Source organism: Myiozetetes cayanensis, unplaced genomic scaffold (genome assembly GCF_022539395.1).
Source record: "Myiozetetes cayanensis isolate MyiCay16 unplaced genomic scaffold, myiCay2020 scf124, whole genome shotgun sequence".
NCBI lineage: Eukaryota > Metazoa > Chordata > Aves > Passeriformes > Tyrannidae > Myiozetetes > Myiozetetes cayanensis.
The window spans coordinates 8,178-26,837 of NW_026086871.1; the positions used below are offsets into that span (position 1 = coordinate 8,178).

The following is an 18,660-nucleotide window of genomic DNA, read 5'->3' on the forward strand; positions in this document are numbered from 1 at the left end:
GGTCCTGGGGCTGTGGGGGAGGGTTCATGGCCCTCTCCCAAAAAACCCCTTTAGACCCCCTCCCCTTCCGCCCCCTCCCCCACTCCCAGCAGCGGCCCTGCGCTGCCGCCCTCCCGCGGGGCTGAAGGACCCCAAAGGCCTCCCCTGGGACCCCTGAGAGCCCTCAAAGACCCTCCAAACCCCCTGACCCCCCAAAATCCCCCTCCCCACCCGCCGCTCGCGGGGCGCTCCGGGCTCGATCCGCGCACGCGCAGCAGCCGCTTCCGCCCCAAGCCCCGCCCCACAGCGGAGCCCACCAATCGACGCTCGTTCCGTAACCAAAACCCCGCCCATCGCTCGAGCTGACCAGTCCACGCTCTGATGCTGCCACAAAGCACCGCCCTCCTCTCGACACTCGACCAATCATCGCTCACATCGCGAAATAAACCCCGCCCTCCCTCAGGGTTAACCAATCAGCTCCCGCAGCGTTTGAAGCTTCCGCCCGGACCTTCTGCCCTCCTTCTGAGCCAGCCAATCAGCGCCCGCGGGCGCGTCACGTGGTTCCGCACGACTTCCGGGAGGGGTCGCGGGACCCCCAGAAAGCCAAAAAATGCCCCCCCGGGACCCCCCAGGAGGGGGAGGAGGAGCCGCCCAGGTCACTGAGACCCCTCCCAAAACACCCCCATGACCCGCCCTGAACCCCCCGGGGAGGGGGAGGAGGAGCCGCCCAGGTCACTGAGACCCCCCAAAACACCCCCATGACCTGCCCTGAACCCCCCGGGAGGGGGAGGAGGAGCCGCCCATGTCACTGAGACCCCCAAAACACCCCCTGACCCCTGAACCCCCCAAACACCCCCGGAGCTCCCCCCATAGCCGCTCCCAAGGGCTCGGATCGTCCTCCGCGCCGCCAGGGGGCGCTGTGACAACCGGGATGCACTTCCGCCCTCACCGCCGCACTTTCCGGCCTCACCTGACGCCACTTCCGCCGAGAGACCCCGAACCTGCTGAGAGCCCCCTGATGAAACTCCCCGTGGGTCGCGCCAGGGGTCCGAGACCCCAAATTGGGAGGGGGACACGAATGGGGGAGCCCCGGGCGGGGCTCGAGACCCCCAAACCGGGCGGGTAGGGGGCTGCGCTGGGACCCCCAAACCGGGATCGGGGGCACCAGGTGCTGGGACCCCAAACCGGGATCAGCTGGGACCCCCCCGGGATCGGGGGGTTTGGACCCCCAAGGTTAAATCTGTGGGGGTTGGGAATTGGGGTGGAATCGACCCCCACCCGAAATTTTGGGGCTCCGAGATTGTCTGGGGGAGGGGCGGAAGCGACGGTTTTGGGGCCCCTCCCCCTCAGAGGTTTCTGGGCCCCCAGGGCGGTTTCGGCGGTTCCGCTTCGTGGCCCGGGGTCCCCGCCCTCCCCACATCCTTCCCTCCCCCTGGGCTCTTTCCCACCGAGGAGGTCTCGGGGGAGGGGGATTAATTAGGGGAATCGCTAATTAGGGCTCATTGGGGACCCCCAAGGGAACCCCGGGGAAGGGGGAGGTGGCTGGGGGTGGGGGGGCTGTCCTGAACCCCAAACCGGGACCCCCAGCCCCTCCCCCGGAGTTCTGGGGTCCCCTCTGTGTCAGGGGCCCCTCAGGCGTTTTCCCTGCGGGGGGTGGTGGATTTGGGGGATTTTGGGGGCTGTCTCTCCGTGACGCCTCGGGCGGGGGCGGAGGGGCCATAGACGACCCGGGGGTCCCGGGCAGGCTCAGAACCCGCCATGGCCGCGACCCCCGCGACGCCCCGGGCGGCTCCTGCTGCTGCTGCTGCTGCTGCTGCCCCACCCCCGGGCTGCTGCACTGTGCCCCCAGGTATGGACCCCCCAGGGCTGTCTGTGCCCCCCATGTCCTCTGTGCCCTCCTCCGGCCCCCTCTGATGCTCTCCCCCTCATGCTATGGGACTCCCAGGACGCTCTCTGCACCCCCTCATGTCCCTCTGTGCCCCCTTGTCCCTCTGTGCCCCCCGCCTCTGACCCCTCTCTGTGCCCCCCAGGACCCCCCGAGATGCCGACCCGGAGGCCTTTGGTGAGTGAATGACCCTCTCCCCATCCCTGGGTCCCCCAGGTCCCCCCTGTCCCCTTTGGGCCCCCCAGCCCCTCTGGACCCCTCACGTGCCCCCCATATCCCTGTGCCTCCCATTCCACCCCCAGGGCCCCATTGGCCAAATCCTCTTTGGGTCCCTCTTGAGTCCCAAACCCCTGTGCCCCTCATGGGCTCCCCATAGCTGCCCTTCCCCTAGGTGCCCCCTCATTGTGCCAACCCCCCCTGTGCCCCCCAGGAGCCCCCCCGGAGCTGCCCGAGGTGCCCCGAGGGGACAGACCCGCTGCTCACGTCGTGGGTGAGTTTGGGGAGGGGGCACTGGGGAGGTCGTGGTGGCATTTAGGAGCTCTATGGGGTTATTTGGGGCTCTCTGGGGTTATTTGGGGTTTTAGGGTATTTCTGGGGTTATTTGGGGTTTTAGGGTCTCTATGGGGTTATTTGGAGTTTTAGGGTCCCTGTAGGGTCTCTATGATGGTTCTCATGTCCCTGACCCCCCGTTTCCCCCCAGCCTCATCGTGGCCGTCCCTGGGAGGCTCTCTGGGGTTTTAGGGTCTCTATTGAGTTATTTTGGGTTTTTAGGGTCTCTATGGGGTCTCTATGATGGTTCCCCTGTCCCTGACCCCCCCTTTTCCCCCCAGCCTCATCGTGGCCGTCCCGGGAGGCTCTCTGGGGTTTTAGGGTCTCTTAGGGTCTCTATGATGGTTCTCATGTGCCTTTGTCCCCAGGGTCTCATCTGGGCCGTCTGGAGGCTCTCTGGGGTTTTAGGGTCTCTATTGGGTCATTTGGGTTTTTAGGGTCTCTCTGGGGTTATTTTGGGTTTTTAGGGTCCCTGTAGGGTCTCTATGATGGTTCTCATGTCCCTGACCCCCCTTTCCCCCCCGTTTTCCCCCAGCGTCGTCGTGGCCGTCCCCGGGAGGCTCTCTGGGGTTATTTTGGGTTTTTAGGGTCCCTGTAGGTTCTCTATGGTGGTTCTCATGTCCCTTTCCCCCGTTTCCCCCCAGCCTCATCGTGGCCGTCCCCGGGAGGCTCCCTGGGGTTTTAGGGTCTCTCTGGGATTGTTTTGGGTTTTAGGGTTTCTCTGGGGTTATTTTGGGTTTTTAGGGTCTCTATGGGGTCTCTATGATGTTTCTCATGTCCCTTTCCCCCCCGTTTCCCCCCAGCCTCATCGTGGCCGTCCCTGGGAGGCTCTCTGGGGTTTTAGGGTCTCTATGGGGTTATTTGGGGTCCCTCTGGGGTTATTTTGGATTTTTAGGGTCTCTATGGGGTCTCTATGATGGTTCTCATGTCCCTGACCCCCTGTTTCCCCCCAGCCTCATCGTGGCCGTCCCCGGGAGGCTCTCTGGGGTTATTTTGGGTTTTAGGGTCTCTATGGGGTCTCTATGATGTTTTTTGTGTCCCTGACCCCCCCATTTCCCCCCAGCCTCATCGTGGCTGTCCCTGGAAGGCTCTCTGGGGTTTTAGGGTCTCTCTGGGATTGTTTTGGGTTTTAGGGTTTCTCTCGGGGAGGGTTTTGTTGGGAGGGGATCTCCCACCCCTTGAGGGAAACCCCCCAGGCTGGGCACCCCCAGCGCCTCCCGCCACATTTACCCTAAATATAAATATATTTATAATAAATACTAAATGAGTGTTCAGACAAAACCAAACTAAAAAAACTTACAAATATAAAAGAACCACTTTGAAGCACAACCACAAAAAAACCCAATTATAAATATGAATTGACCACTCAAATAGAATCACAACACAAAGCCTACATACACAAAAAGACCCCAGCTCTGCGCTTCCCTCCCTGCGGGAAAAGCGCCGGGGTTTTTGGGGACGCGGACTGCGAGGCTTGGGTTTCACCCGCACGCAACGGGCGTTAATTCCAATTACAGACCCCCACAAAAACAAACTTTAAACGACGGGAGCAGGGGCAGGAATAGCAACAGGGAGGCGTCTCCTCCACCCCTCACAAAGCCCGGGCCGGACGAGGCTTCCCCTGTCCCGCTGTTCACGTTTTGGGGCGATTTAAAGGGGCTTTAAAGCCCCTCCCGTCCGGGGACTCCTCTGCCCGCCCGGGAGGCTCCAAGGCCGGCCCGGGAACGCTCCCGCCGCCTCAGCCCGGGGTCCCCCCCTCACACCGGGGGCCGAACGGGGATCCCCCCAGCCCTGGCGCTCCCGGAGCTCCCTCAGACCGGGGGCCGAACGGGGATCCCACCAGCCCTGGCGCTCCCGGAGCTCCGCCTCACACCGGGGACCGAGCGCGGATCCCCCTAAGCCCTGGCGCTGCCGGAGCTCCCTCACACCGGGGACCGAGCGCGGATCCCCCTAAGCCCTGGCGCTGCCGGAGCTCCCTCACACCGGGGACCGAGCGCGATCCCCGCCCCGTTCCGGAGCTCCGCCGCCTGCGCCGCCTGAGCGCCGTCTGAGCGGCGCCGGAGCCGCGCCGGGCGCCGGCCCCGCCGGGCCGCTCCACCGCGCGGGGGCCGGAGGGGGGAACGGCTCCCCGTGAGCGGGGACCGCAAGGGGAGGGGTTGGCGATGCCGGCTCCTTCCCCCCCCTCTCAGCCCTTCCCTCCGCCCGCCCGGAGCGCGCGGGGCGGCCCGAGGCGCGCGGCGCATGCGCGCAGGCCCCGCGGGCCGTGTCGGAGGGAGGGGGGGGGCAGCGGAATCCGCCGCCATCCGCCGCCCGCCCGCCCCGCCCGCGGCCCCCGAGAGCGCGGCCGCCGCAGCGGAGCCCGCCCGGGGCGGACAGGTGGGTACGGGGCGCGGGGGACCGCGGGAGGCGCCGATGAACCCGCACCCCCATCCCGTCCCTCAGCCCGGGCCGCGGCGGCGCCGGCACCGCCGCCATCTTGGAACGGCGGCCCCCCCTCACACCCCTCACACCCCCACCTCGGACCCCCGAAACACCCCGGGAGCCGGTAACGGAGGAGGAGGGGCTTGAAGGGAGGGCGGGGCCCGTTAATTGCGGGGGTCGTTAATGGAGGGGGGCCCGTTAATGGGGGCGGGGTTCTCTCGGGGTCCCGCCGTTGAGGGGGGCGCGGCCTGTGCGTCTCCGTGACCCCCACCCCCGCCGGTGTCCCTGCTATCCTTTATTGGGGGGGTCTCGCGGGCTGTGACCCCTGCACGGTCAATATCTGAGACCCCCCTTCACCCGAGGAGTCCCCGTTCCCCGTGCCCCTCGGTGCCCCCGGTGACCCCCGGTGTCCCCCTGCAGGTCCCGCGGCCGATGCGGCGCGATGAGCGATCGGGCTGCGCGGGGCCGGCGCTACAACTGCCTGAGCCTCAGTGAGAGCTACCGGGGGCGGCCCCTCGAGCCCCCCCGCGCCGCCGGTGAGGGCCGGGGGGGCACACGGGGGGCTGGGGGCTTCAAACCCCCCCAGTGCCAGGGCTGGGGGTAAAGGAGGGGGTCCTAGGGGGGATAGGGGGGCTACAGACCCCCCCATGGGTTACCAGGATGGGGTAAAGGGGGCTTGGTGTGAGGGGGGGGGACTGGAAACGCTGCACCCCGAGGTGAGGTGGGGGGACACACAGGTACGGCCTCGGGGAGGGTTGGGTGGTCCTTGAAGGTCTTGGGGGGGCTCGGGGGGTGTTGTGACCTGTGATGTCCCCCTGTGGGGGTTTGGGGGTCTCGGGGGGTTGTGGGGGTGACCCTGTGTCTGTGCCCCCCCCGCCATTGGCTGCAGAGCCTGGGCAAGGTGCCCCCCTAGTGGATGGGATGTAGTGGGGTCTGGGGGTGGTTTGGGGATCTGGGGATGCTCTGGGGGTCCCGGGGGGCTCACTGTGGGTCTGTGCCCCCCCAGGTGCCCCCCGCCATGGGCTGCAGAACCTGGGCAAGGTGCCCCCCCAGTGGATGGGATGTACTGGGGTCTGGGGGTGGTTTGGGGACCTGGGGATGCTCTGGGGGTCCCGGGGATGGTCTGGGGGGCTCACTGTGGGTCTTTGCCCCCCCAGGCGCCCCCCGCCATGGGCTGCAGAGCCTGGGCAAGGTGCCCCCCCAGTGGACGGGACATGTGGGGGTCCCAGGGGATGGGGGGGATCTGGGGATGCTCTGGGGGTCCCGGGGGGCACTGGGGGGGCTCACTGTGGGTCTGTGCCCCCCAGGCGCCCCCCGCCATGGGCTGCAGAGCCTGGGCAAGGTGCCCAGCCGGCGCATGCCCCCCGCGCACCTGCCGAGCCTGAAGGCCGAGAACAAGGGCAACGACCCCAACGTGGCGCTGGTGCCCCGAGACGGCTCGGGATGGGCCAGTCGGAGCGACCCCCAGACCCCCGCAGGTGGGGGGCACGGGGAGGACTGGGGGTGAGGGGCTGGCTGGAGTGACCCCAGCCCCCACACGTTGTGGGGGGAATAGGGGTGTCCTGGGGGACTGAGGGGGTGTGGGGTCTTGGCACCCTCTGTTCTCAACCATCCTGACACCCCCTTTCTTTCCCCCAGTTCCGAGCCCTCCGCCCCTCCCCGCGCAGTCGCCGTCACCGCCGGATTCGCAGCCGCCTGCGAGCGGCACCGGGGGGACACGGACCCCAGGGACCCCCGAGGTGAGGGGGGCACTGCCCTGTGAGCCCCTGGGAACCCCCAGATCTCCCCTCTGGGGGGACACGGACCCCGGGGACCCCCGAGGTGAGGGGGGCACTGCCCCTGTGAGCCCCCTGGGAACCCCCCCAGATCTCCCCTCTGGGGGGACACGGACCCTGGGGACCCCCGAGGTGAGGGGGGCACTGCCCCTGTGAGCCCCCTGGGAACCCCCCCAGATCTCCCCTCTGGGGGGACACGGACCCCGGGGACCCCCGAGGTGAGGGGGGCACTGCCCCTGTGAGCCCCCTGGGAACCCCCCCAGATCTCCCCTCTGGGGGGACATGGACCCCAGGGACCCCCGAGGTGAGGGGGGCACTGCCCCTGGGACCCCCCTGAGAGCCCCCAGATCTCCCCAGTGGGGACATGGACCCGGGGACCCCGAGGTGAGGGGGCACTGCCCCTGTGAGCCCCAGACCCCCTGGGAACCCCTGCCCCCAAAGCCCCCTGACCCCCGATGTCTCCCCACAGAACCCCCTCCGCCAAGCGCGGCAAAGTCCTGGGCGCAGGCCAGCGGTACTCCCGCCGATGGTGAGAGACCCCCCTTGGGGGACCCCTGAACCCCAGGGTCCCCTGACCCCCAGAGCCCCCTGGCATTGGGGGCCCTCCGTGTCCATGGGGCCCCTCGCTGGGGGTTTGGGGGTCCCCGGCCGTGGGGAGCCCCATGTTTTGGGGCCCTGCTGACCCCCTGTGCCCCCCAGGTGCCAGAGCCCCCCTCCCGGGCCGGTTCTCGCGGGAGGAGTTCCCTAGTTTGGGGCGGCCGCCGAGCGGGGAGGGCGGCCGCGAGCGGGGCGCTGCCGACGCGTCGGGTGGGCGCGCACCGAGCCCCGCCCCCACGGTGAGTGACCCCCTCAGGACACCCCTGAGCCCACCCCTGCACCACGGAGCCCTCCCAGACATCCCGAGCCCCCTTGGGAACCCAGACACCCCTGAGCCCCCTGGACACCCCTGAGCCCCCAGACATCCCCGAGCCCCTTGGGAACCCAGACACCCTGAGCCCCCCTGGACACCCCTGAGCCCACCCCTGCACCACGGAGCCCCCAGACATCCCCGAGCCCCTTGGGAACCCAGACACCCCTGAGCCCCGTCAGACACCCCTGAACCCCCTGGACACCCCTGGGCCCCCTGGACACCCCTGAGCCCCCCAGACATCCCCGAGCCCCCTTGGGAACCCAGACACCCCTGAGCCCCCTTGGGAACCCAGACACCCCTGAGCCCCCTGGACACCCCTGAGGCCCCCAGCACACCCTGGACACCCCTGAGGCCCCTCGGGAACCCCAGATACCCCTGAACCCCGCGGACACCCTGAGCCCCCCAGACACCCCTGAGCCCCCTCAGGACCCCAGACACTTTTAAACCCCCTCAGACACCCTTGAGCATTCTTAGATGCCCTTGAGCCCTCTCGGGACCCTCAGACACCTCTGAGCCCCCCTGGGAACCCCAAATTCCCTCAGACACCCCTGAGACCCCTCTGGGAACCCCAAATTCCCTCAGACACCCCTGAGCCACCCAGGACACCCCTGAATGTTCCCCGGAGTCCCTTATCCCCCATGGACTCCCCAGGACCCCCCCACTCATTCTAGGCCCCTCCTTGACCCCTTTCCCCCCAGGCGGCAGCTGGCGGGAGGGGCGAGGGGCTGAGGAGCCCCCGGCCGAGGGGGGGGGAGCCCCCCCCGGACCCCCCCATTTCCCCCCATACCGGGGGGTGATGCCACCCTTTGTGAGTATCGACCCCTCCTCCCACCCCCCAAATGTGGGGGTGCCGCTCCCCCAAACGTGGGGAGGGTTTTCCCCACTGAAGGGAGGGCTCCCCCGTTAATTTTGGGGTGTCCCCCCCAGATGTACCCCCCGTACCTGCCCTTCCCGCCGCCCTACGGGCCCTTCCGGGGCCCCGACGCACAGAGGTGAGTGGGGAGCACCCCCAAAACCCCCCAAAAAACCCCCAAATGGCTGACTCTGCCCCCTGGTTCCTGCATTTTGGGGTCCCCCCACCCTCTCTCTCCTCCCACAACCACCCCCCACAACTGGTCTGACTTATTTGTTTGGGGGGACCCCAATGTGCTCTAAACCCCTCAAAAATCCCAACACCCCGATTATTACGTTGGGGGGACCCCAAATCTTTTCTGTCTCCAAATTCCATGACTGAGGTAACCCCAAAAACCCTTTCCCTGCTTCTCACCCCCATTCTCATAATGGGAGGTCCCGAAATTTTCATTCCCTCATTATCACCCTGGGGGCGACCCCCAAACCCCCCTAGTCTTCTTGTTGGGGAGACCCCAAAGGTCCCAATCCTGTTGTTAATGGGGACCCCAAAACCCCTGAGCTCCCACCCCGGGGGGTTTGGGGTTCCCCCCCTGCTGACCCCCTGACCCCCACAGGTTCCCAAGGCCGGGGGGTCCCCGTGGTGCCCCCCCAAGGGGGGGGTCTCCCCCGTCCCGCCCCCCCGTGCTGCGCCAGGACGAGCTGCGCGAGTTCGACGAGCTGGACCAGGAGAACGACGAGGGCTGGGCCGGTGAGGGGGGCTTGGGAAGGGTTCAGGGGGGTTTGGAGGGGCTGGGGGACCCCCGGGGACCCCCCCACGCTCACTTTGTCCCCCCCCGTGTTCCAGGAGCCCACGAGGAGGTCGATTACAGCGAGAAGCTCAAGTTCAGCGACGAGGAGGACGGGCGGGACGAGGACGAGGAGGACGAGGGGTGAGGGGGCAGGGGAGCCCGGACCCCCCCAAAAAAGGGGGGCTCCCCATCACCCCCCAAAAACGGGGGCTCCCCATCACCCCCTATAATCCCTGTGTCCCCCCCAGGAAGGAGAACGAGCCGCCGGCCCCCCCCGAGGCTCCGCAGCCCCCCAAGGAGGAGCCGCCGCCCCCCAAGTCGCCCCCCAGAAGGAGGGGCCCAAAGAGCCCCGGCACCGCCCCCGGCCCCCAAACCGGGCCCCGCCCCCCGCCGCCCCCAACCGCGGCAGCTGGGCCACGCCCAACGAGCTCCCGGTGAGTGGGGTGGGACCCCTGGGGTGGGACCCCGGGGTGGGAGGGGGGCACAGGGTCAGAGCTGTGCTGGGGGGACACGGGGGTGGGGGGCTCAGGCGTGTTCAGGTGTATCCAGGGCAGTTCAGGTGAACGACGAGGAGCGTACGGGTGCAAGTTCAGGCGTGCCCAGGTATGACACAGGTGTGTTTGGCTGTGAGTTCAGGTGTGCCCAGGTACGACACAGGTGCGTTCAGCCAGGAGTTCAGGTGTGCCCAGGTATGACATAGCTGTGTTTGGTTGTGAGTTCAGAGGTGTGACAGATGCGTGATGGGGGTGGTCAGGTGCGTAATGGGTGTGTCCAGGTGTGCCCAGATAGGAGCCAGGTGCGAGGCAGGTGTGTGACAGGTGTGTCCCAGGTGTCTCAGGTGTGAGGCCGAGGCGTGACAGGTGTGTCCTCCCACAGGACAAGGATGAGCCGTGGCAGCCAGCAGTGCCACCAATCTTGTGCAGAGCTGTCGCAGGCGGTGGCGCGGGGGGTGTGTTTGGAGTGTCCCAGGTGTGTGATAGGTGTCCCAGGTGTAACAGGTGTGTCCCTGCAGGATGAAGACGAGGCGTGGCGCCGCCGTCGCCGTCAATCCTGCGCGGAGCTGTCGCAGGCGGTGGCGCGGGGGGTGTGTTTGGGGTGTCCCAGGTGTGTCCCAGGTATCTCAGGTGTGTCCCAGGTGTGACAGGTGTGTCCCCTCAGGATGAAGACAAGGCGTGGCGCCGCCGTCGCCGTCAGTCCTGTGCGGAGCTGTCGCAGGCGGTGGCGCGGGGGTGTGTTTGGGGTGTCTCAGGTATCTCAGGTGTGTCCCAGGTGTGACAGGTGTGTCCCCTGCAGGATGAAGACGAGGCGTGGCGCCGCCGTCGCCGTCAGTCCTGCGCGGAGCTGTCGCAGGCGGTGGCGCGGGGGGTGTGTTTGGGGTGTCTCAGGTATCTCAGGTGTGTCCCAGGTGTGACAGGTGTGTTCCTGCAGGATGAAGACAGGCGTGGCGCCGCCGTCGCTGTCAATCCTGTGCGGAGCTGTCGCAGGCGGTGGCGCGGGGGGTGTGTTTGGGGTGTCCCAGGTATCTCAGGTGTGTCCCAGGTGTGCCCCAGGTGTGACAGGTGTGTTTCCCCTCAGGATGAAGACGAGGCGTGGCGCCGCCGTCGCCGCCAGTCGTGGGCAGAGCTGTCGCAGGCGGTGGCGCGGGGGGTGTGTTTGGGGTGTCCCAGGTGTGACAGGTGTGTCTCCAGGTGTGACAGGTGTGTCCCCTCAGGATGAAGATGAGGCGTGGCGCCGCCGTCGCCGTCAATCGTGCGCGGAGCTGTCGCAGGCGGTGGCGCGGGGGGTGTGTTTGGGGTGTCCCAGGTGTGTGATAGGTGTTGCAGGTGTGACAGGTGTGTCTCCCCAGGATGAAGATGAGGCGTGGCGCCGCCGTCGCCGCCAGTCGTGCGCGGAGCTGTCGCAGGCGGTGGCGCGGGCGCGGCGGCGCCGCGAGGCCGAGGAGCGCCGCATGGCCGAGCAGCGCCGCGCCGCCTGCGCTGAGAAGCTCAAGCGCCTGGACGAGAAATTCGAGGCCCCCGAGCGCCGCCCCCGCCCGGGACCCCCGGGGCCTCCCCGACTGCCACGGAGACCCCCGGGCCAGCCCCCGCCCCCGCCGAGCCGCCCCGGCGCCCCGAGCCCCCAGGCCGCGCCGGAGCCGCCGGAGCGCGGCCGGAGCCGGAGGAGGGGGCACGGCGGGACCCCGGCGCTGCAGGTGAGGGGGATGTTCGTTATGGTGGGGCTGGGACTCCGATTCCCACCCCTCATGGACCTCGGGGGATTTGGAGGGTCTCGGTGTTGGGGGTTGGGAGTCCATAGAATTTGGGGGTCTCTGTCCTGGGGGCTGCCCCATGGAGGGGTTTTGGGGTGGGGGCTGCACTATGTTGTATCTCTCCTCACCTCTGATTTTCTTCCCCCCAGTGGAGCCGCCGCCCCGAGGCCCCCTGGAGCCCCGAGGAGCCGCCACCACCCCCGGCCCCCCGGCCGCCACTGCCACCGCCCCCAAGGGGGAGCCCAGGGAGAGGGGCGGCGCCCCCACGCCAGCCCCCGGCCCAGCCCCCGCCTACCCCAAGTACCAGAAGTCGCTGCCCCCGGTTCCAGCGGCAGCAGCAGGTGAGGAGGGGAGTTGGGGGTGGGAGGGGGTTGGGGAGGCTGGAGATGGGGAGGAGGAGTGGGGGTGGGACGGGGGTTCCCCAAGCATGGGGGTGCCTGGAGGGGTGGTTTGATGTGTGGGGGTCTGGGGGGCAAAGCCGTTTCCCCCAGTCTGGGTGCCCCCTAAGCCCCCGTGCCCCCAGGAGCAGCTGCTGAAGCAGCAGCAGCAGTGGCAGCAGCAGCAGCAGCACGGGCCCCCACGGCCCCTCCCGCGGCCCCCACCCTGGGGGCTCTGGGGGCAGGGTACCCCCGGTACGGCCCCCGGCGCCCCCTGGGCCCCCAAGCTGTTCGGGGCCCTGGGCCGGCCCCCGGCGCTGCCCCAGCTCGGCTCGACCCCCGCTGGGTGATGCTGCCCCCTACGTGGACCCCGGCTGCTCCCCCGCGGGCCCCCGTCGACTTCTACCCCCGGCGTGCACCCCTCAGGTGAGGAGGTGGGGGGCTTGGGGAGGGTCTCAGCCCCACAGAGATGGGGCTCAGGGGAGGGTCTCAGCTCCATGGGAGGATTTGGGGCTGGGGATCACAGCCCTGTGGTGGATTTGGGGGGATGAGGGGGGGCCATAGTGAATGGAAGGAAGTCTCAGCCCCATGGTGGAATTTGGGGGGTAGGGGGTCTCAGCCCATAGTGGATGGATCTGGGGTGAGGGTTCATAACCCACGTAGTGGATTTGAAGGGGCTCTCAGCCCCATAGTGGATATCTGGGGGATGCAGGAGGGCTCTCAGCCCCATAGTGGATGGATTTGGGGGTGGAGAGGGATTTGTCATGGTCACGTAGTGGATTTGGGGGGTTCTCAGCCTCGTGGTGATATTTGGGGAGGTAGGGGGGGGTCTCAGCCCCATACTGGGTTTGAGGGGGTCTGAGCCCCTTGGAATGATTTGAGGGGAGGAGGGCGTTGGGGCCCCGCAGTGTCATTAGGGGGTTTCTGGCTCTACAGCGTGAGTGGGGGCACAGTCACACTGTGTTTGGGGGTCTCTGATCCCTCCTCTGTGCCCCCTGACCCCCCGTGCCCCCTGTGCCCCCAGGGCTGCTGCCGCGGGAGCGCTCGGACAGCGGGGGTCGGGATCGGAGCCCTTCGACCGCCCCCCGGCCCCCCTGCGGGACCGCGGGACCCCGGGGACCCCAAACCCACCTGGGGAGGGGCGACGCCTCGCGGCCCCCCGAGCCGCGAGGGCTGCCCTCCCCTGCGCCCCGCGGCGACGACGACAAGGGGCTAAGGTGAGTGGGGGCTTGGGGGGCTGGGTGGGGCTCTGGGGGTCCCGACCCTTCACTAACCCCCTTTCTCCCCCAGGAGTGAGACCCCCGTCCGCCTGCGGGACCCGGGGGCGCCCCCTACGTGTACCCCCTTCGAGAGCAGGGGGCCCCCTGCCCCGCTTCCCCCCGCCCCCGAGGACCCCCGCGCCCCCGGCCCTGGGCCCTGCCCCCGGGGCTGCTCCCCACGACCCCCGACACCCCCAATGCCCCGACAGGGCCCCAGAGCCGCCGCCCCCGCGCCGCCGCCCGCGCCCCACCTTCAAGGAGCCCCCAAGAGGCGCCGCCCCCAGAAGCCCCCAGAAGGAGGAGGCGCTGGGGGCCGCGCTGAGGCCCCCAGGAGGAGGAGGAGGGTCGCGCGCCCAGCGCCCCGCGCCCCGGCGGCCCCACAAGCCCCGAGGTCCCGCACCGAGACCCGCTGGGGGCCCAGGCCTGGGGGCCCCCGCGCGCCCCCGACGAGCCCCCGACAGAGCCCCCCCGCCGCAGGGCCCATCAAGAAACCCCCAAGGACGAGGGGGGCGCCGGGAAGAGCCCCCACCAAGGACTCCCAGAAGCCCCCAAGGCCAAAGCGGGCTCGCCCCTCCCCTGGCCACCAAGGGCCGGGGGGCCCCAGAGGCGCGGAGGCGTCCCGTCCCGCCGCGCCGAGAGCCCCCCTGGAGCGCGGGGGCCCGGCCGAGGGCCCCGGAGAGATCCGGGCGCGGCGAGTTCTTCGCCCGGGGCCAGGGGTTCCGGGGGCCTACGGGGGCGCGGCCGAGGGGGGCGGGGCGAGCCGCCCCGCGAGTTCCGCGGCTTCCGTGGCGCCCCAGGGACGCCGCCCCCAGCCCCGCGGCCCTCCTCCTCCGGGGGCCCCCTGGCGCGGCCCCCGGCCCCCGGGTCGGAGCCGCGCAGCAGCTCGAGTACGAGGAGAGCCCCGGCGGCGCCAGCGCGGCTCAGAGCTCCGACACGGGGGGCGAGACCCCCAGGCCCCCGCGCCGCCGCCGCCGCCCCCGGGCTGCCCCCGCGCCCCCCGCGGCGCGTCTTCACCCCCCGGGGTCCCGCTGCGCCGCGGCCGCGAGGCCGCCCCCGCCTGGAGCCCCCCGCCGGCCCTGCCCCCGCCCAGCCCCAGGCGCAGCCCCTGCCCCGGGGCTCGAGCGGCCCCGGCGCCGCCGCCACGGGCGGGGGCAGCAGCAGGACAAGCCCCCCCGGTTCCGCCGCCTGCGCCAGGAGCCCCCAGGGCCCTCCCCAGCAGCGCGGGGGGCCCCCAGACTGGGCTGCCCCCACCCAAAACGCCCCGGGCCCCCCGCGGCCACCACCGCCCCCAGCGCCCCCCGCTCCCCGACCACAACTCGGACCAGTGGGAGACGGCGTCGGAGAGCAGCGACCTGGGGGGCGCAGGGGGCCCCTGAGCGGGACCCCCGCCCCGGCGGCCCCCGCGCAGGCCCGCCCCCCGCCGCCCCCAGCCCCCGCCTGGCCAAGCGCAGCTTCTCCAGCCAGCGCCGCTCGGGGGCCCGGACCCCAGAACAACCCCCCGCCGCGGGGCGGCCGCTCCGGGGGCCGCAGGGGGCGGCAGCGAGCGAGCCGGGGGGCGAGGGGGACAAGAGGGTGGCCCTCGCCCGAAACCGCAGGTGAGGGGGCTGTGGCTGGGGGGGTGGGAGGAGGGTACATGGGGTCTGGGGGGAAATTTGGGGGGAGGTTCTGGGGAGAGTATATGGGGGTTATGGGGGCTGTGGGTGCTGGGGGCTCTTGGGGATGGGGAGAAGGAATTCTGGGGGTCTTGGGGGCAAGAAATGGGGCTGGGGAGGGTTTGGGGGCTCTGGAGAAGGCTGGGAATGGTTGGAGGAGGACACCCAAACGGAGGGTTTGGGTTCTGGGGGCTCAGGGTGTGTTTGGGGGTCTCTCACCCTTTCTCCTCCCCCTTGCAGCCGTAACGCCGAGGAGCCCCCGGCCCCCTGGCCCCGGCGCGGCCCCCGGGGCTGGCACTGCCCCCGCCCTCGGCCGTGTTCCGCCTCGACCGGGTGGTCCCGAGCGACCCGGGGGCATCCGCAGGGCCCTGGCACAGCTGCGGCCCAAGGCCGGGACCCCCGCCCGGGCTGCCCCCCGCAGGTACGGCCCCTGGGACCCCCAGATTGGGGCTGACCCCCCAAATCAGGGCTGACCCCCAGTTACAGCCCCCTGCCCCAGGGCTGTCCCACAGTGACCCCCAATAACCCCCTCTGCCTCCACAGCCCCAGAGCCCCCCTGGGCCCCCTGGAGCCCCCGGGCCGGGTCGGGGCTCGGGGCTTATAGCCAAACGGCGCGAGAGGCCCCAAAATCAGGTGAGGGGAGGGGTAGGGGGCCTGGAGAGGTCCTGGGGGCTCCCACTGCCCCAACCCCCACTGACCCCCCTGACCCCCAGGATCCGCTGGGCTTTGGGGACCCTCAGCAGGACGGGCCGGGGGACCCCCAGGGGAGGCTGAGCCCCCCCCTCTGGAGCCACCTGCCCACCAGTAAGGGACTGGGAGGGGACTGGGAGGGACCTGGGAAGGGACTGGGAGGGGACTGGGGATAGTGGAGGGGCATTAAATGGTGCAGTGGGGGACTGGGAAGTACTAGGGGGACAGTGAGGGGATTGGGGAGGAACCGGGAGGGAAGGGGGGGCACTGAGAGATACTGGGGGGCACTGAGTGGGCATCGAGGGGCACTGGGAGGGCACTGGAGGGATGGGGAAGGAGGGGGGACACTGAGGGGGTCTGGGAGGAACTGGGGGCACTGGAGGGTGTTAGTGGGAGGGCACTGGAGGGTTACTGGAGGCATGAGGGTTAGTGGGAGGGCACTGGAGGGGTTACTGGGAGGACACTGAGGGGTTACTGGGAGGGCACTGAGGGGTTACTGGGAGGACACTGAGGGGGTTACTGGGAGGGCACTGAGGGGTTACTGGGAGGGCACTGAGGAGGTTACTGGGTGTACTCCCCTCACCCCCCAGGTGCCCCCAAGCTGCTGGCCCGGGGCAGCCCTGGATGGAGCCCTGCCCCCTTCGAGGACGGTGCCAGCCCCGAGGTGAGAGTTGGGGGGTCGGGGGTCCCAGAGCTCCCCGCCCCCGTGGCCCCCTGACCCCCATTGCCCCCACCCCAGCCCAGCCCGGCGGACAGCGGGGTGGAGCTGAGCGGGGACTCGGGCGCCTGCAGTCAGCGCAGCTCCCCGACAGAGGGCTCGGCAACCCCCAAACAGCCCCAGGGCGGGGAATCCCCCTGCCCTCCCCCTCCCGAGGGACCCCCGAGCCGCGCTGCCGACTGCCCCTCCCCACCAGGACACTGGGTGCACGGAGGAACTGGGGGACTGGGATGGGACTGGGAAGGGACTTGGAAGGGATTTGGGAGGATTGGGAAGGGACTGGGAAGGATTGGAGGATGGGGGGTACTGGGAAGGGATTGGGGAGAGACTGCGATGGGACTGGGAGGGACTGGGAAAGGATTTGGGGACTGGGAGGCACTGGGAGAGAGTGGGAGAGACTGCGATGGGACTGGGAGGGACTGGGAGTGGGCGCTGAGGGAACTGGGAGGAACTGGGAAGGTGCTGCCCCCCCATGCACACGCGGGTCCAGGGAGGACCCCAAACTGGGGTGGGTGGGGGTGCCCTGAGCCCCCCTCACCCTGCCCCCAGGTGTGCGGGGCCCCCCACGGCCCCCAGGCCCCATCGGCACCGAGAGGTCCCAGCGGGCCCGGAACCCCCGGGGCCGAGGTTTGGGGGTCCCCCACGCCCCGACAGGGCCCCCGACGGAGAGCGCAGCGAGAAGGAGACCCGACCCCGGGGGCTGAGAGTAGGGGGCTGGGGGTGTTCTGGGGGTGAGGGGATGGGGGGTCCTGGGGGTTTGAGGGGATGGGGGTGTCAAGATTTCGGGGCTCACTCTGTGCCTCCCCAGCTCAGCGCTGCCCCCGGGACTGGGAGCTGCTGCCCTCGAGGGGCCCCAAGAGACCCCGAGCCCAAGGGCCCCCTGAGGACTCCCGGGCCTGGACAGCGCCCCTTCCTGAGGGCTCCTACGGGGGCCACAGCCCCCGGGCAGGTACCTGGGGGAAATGGGGGCTGGGGGTCACCTGGGGGGAATGAGGGGCTGGGGGGCTGGGGAGGGTCACCTGGGGGAAATGGGGGCTGGGAGGGTTATGGGGGGCTGGGGGGGTCACCTGGGGGTTATGGGACTTTAGGGGTTTGAGGGCAGGTCTGGGCTTTTGGGGGCACTTTTCGAGGTGTGGGGAGGGTCTGGGGGGTCACGTGGGGGCTCCATGGGGCTGATCCTGCCCTGCTCCCTCCCCAGGTGCCCACCCCCGTGGAGCCCCCTGGCACCGGCAGCAGTTTCCGCCCGGGACCCCTCGCTGGCCCCCTACAGGTATTTGGGGGAGGGGCAGATCTGGGGGCTGCAACACCCCCAACTCTCTGACTCTGGACCCCTCTCTGAGCCCCCTCCCCTTTCTGTGCCCCCAGGCCGGTGCTGGTGGCGGGGGCGGGGCTGCCCCTGCCCCCCCTCAAGGGCCCCTTCGTCGACTTCCCGGGCCTGGGGGGCCCCGACCTGGCCAAGCTGGGGGGGGCTGGAGGGGTCCTGTACCCAACCCCCTTCCTGTACGGGCCCTACTGCCCCCCCCCGGACCCCCCCGTGCTGCAGGTGAGGGGGCTGGGGCAGGGGCCAAAGAGGGTGGGGGAAATGGGGAGTGGCCCAACAGGGTGGGGCAATGGGGAGGGGCCAAACGTGGGTGGGGCCTAAGTGGGTGGGGCAGTGGGGAGGGGCCAAATGGGGTGGGGCGAAATGGGGGAGGGGCCAAACAGGGTGGGGCAAAATGGGGAGGGGCCAAACAGGGTGGGGGCAAAGTGGGGAAGGGCCAAACGGGGTGGGGCCAAACGGGGTGGGGCCAAAATGGGTGGGGCAGTGGCAGAGGGGCCAGAGTGGGGCAATGGAGAGGGGCAAGGTCAAAGGGGGTGTAGCTGCAAGAAGGTGGGGCCAAAGAGGGTGGGGCTGCAGGGGGCGTGGCAGTGGGTGGAGCCAAATGTGAACAGCAGGACCAAGGTAGGGTGTGGGTCAGGGATGGGGCTAAATGAGACTCCACCCTCCCATCGGCCACACCCCCCATTTCAGATGCGACAGGACCTGACCCCGCCCTCGGAGTTCTACGGGCAGGGCCAGAGCAGCTTCCAGCAGGTAAAGCCACCCCCTCTTGGGGGTAAAATCCCCCCTTTTGGGGGTAAAATCCCCTCTTTTGGGGTCACGCCCTCCCCTGGGGCCCAGCCCCTGCTCTGACCCCCTTTCCCCCAGATGCTGCTGCCGCTGGTGGAGCCCCGGTGCCCCCTGTCGTCAACTTCGGGGCCCCCCGGCGCCGCCCTCCCCTCCTGCCGCTGGGGCGGCTCCTGGCCCCGCCCACCCGCCCCTTCGCCCCTCCCCTCCTCGCGGGCCCCCGCCCCCGAGCGGCCGAGCCCCCTGCCCCCGGGGCCCCGCCCCTCCCCAGCCCACCGCCCCTCCCCACCCCCGGGGTCCCGCCGCCCTCCCCCAGCGCTTAGGGCCCCCAGGGCCCCCTGAGCCGCGGCGGCCCCAGTGACCCCCAAAACCCCGGGGTCCCGTATTTATGTGGGTGGGGAGGGGCCGGGGAAACACCCTTCCCCCAGTGAGGGGCCAGGCCCTCCCCAC

General features: G+C 69.8%; 1 protein-coding gene across 1 annotated transcript; it reads left to right on the plus strand.

Annotated features, from left to right (window-relative positions):
• Window positions 1-4,672: 4,672 nt before the first annotated feature.
• On the plus strand, window positions 4,673-18,319 carry PRRC2A (proline rich coiled-coil 2A). The gene is given in 32 exon segments (XM_050307662.1): window positions 4,673-4,789; window positions 5,255-5,370; window positions 6,142-6,312; window positions 6,473-6,655; window positions 7,079-7,138; window positions 7,309-7,445; window positions 8,121-8,327; window positions 8,447-8,511; window positions 8,986-9,119; window positions 9,216-9,300; window positions 9,408-9,593; window positions 10,179-10,374; window positions 10,510-10,564; window positions 10,848-11,350; window positions 11,557-11,748; window positions 11,931-12,111; window positions 12,114-12,189; window positions 12,191-12,210; window positions 12,809-12,841; window positions 12,844-12,897; window positions 12,900-12,995; window positions 13,075-13,768; window positions 13,770-13,983; window positions 14,169-14,634; window positions 14,952-15,116; window positions 15,239-15,328; window positions 15,976-16,049; window positions 16,125-16,205; window positions 16,653-16,834; window positions 17,302-17,373; window positions 17,469-17,646; window positions 18,115-18,319. Coding segments are annotated over 31 exon segments (5,106 nt in total). The 5' UTR covers window positions 4,673-4,789; window positions 5,255-5,276; the 3' UTR covers window positions 18,277-18,319.
• Window positions 18,320-18,660: the final 341 nt, after the last annotated feature.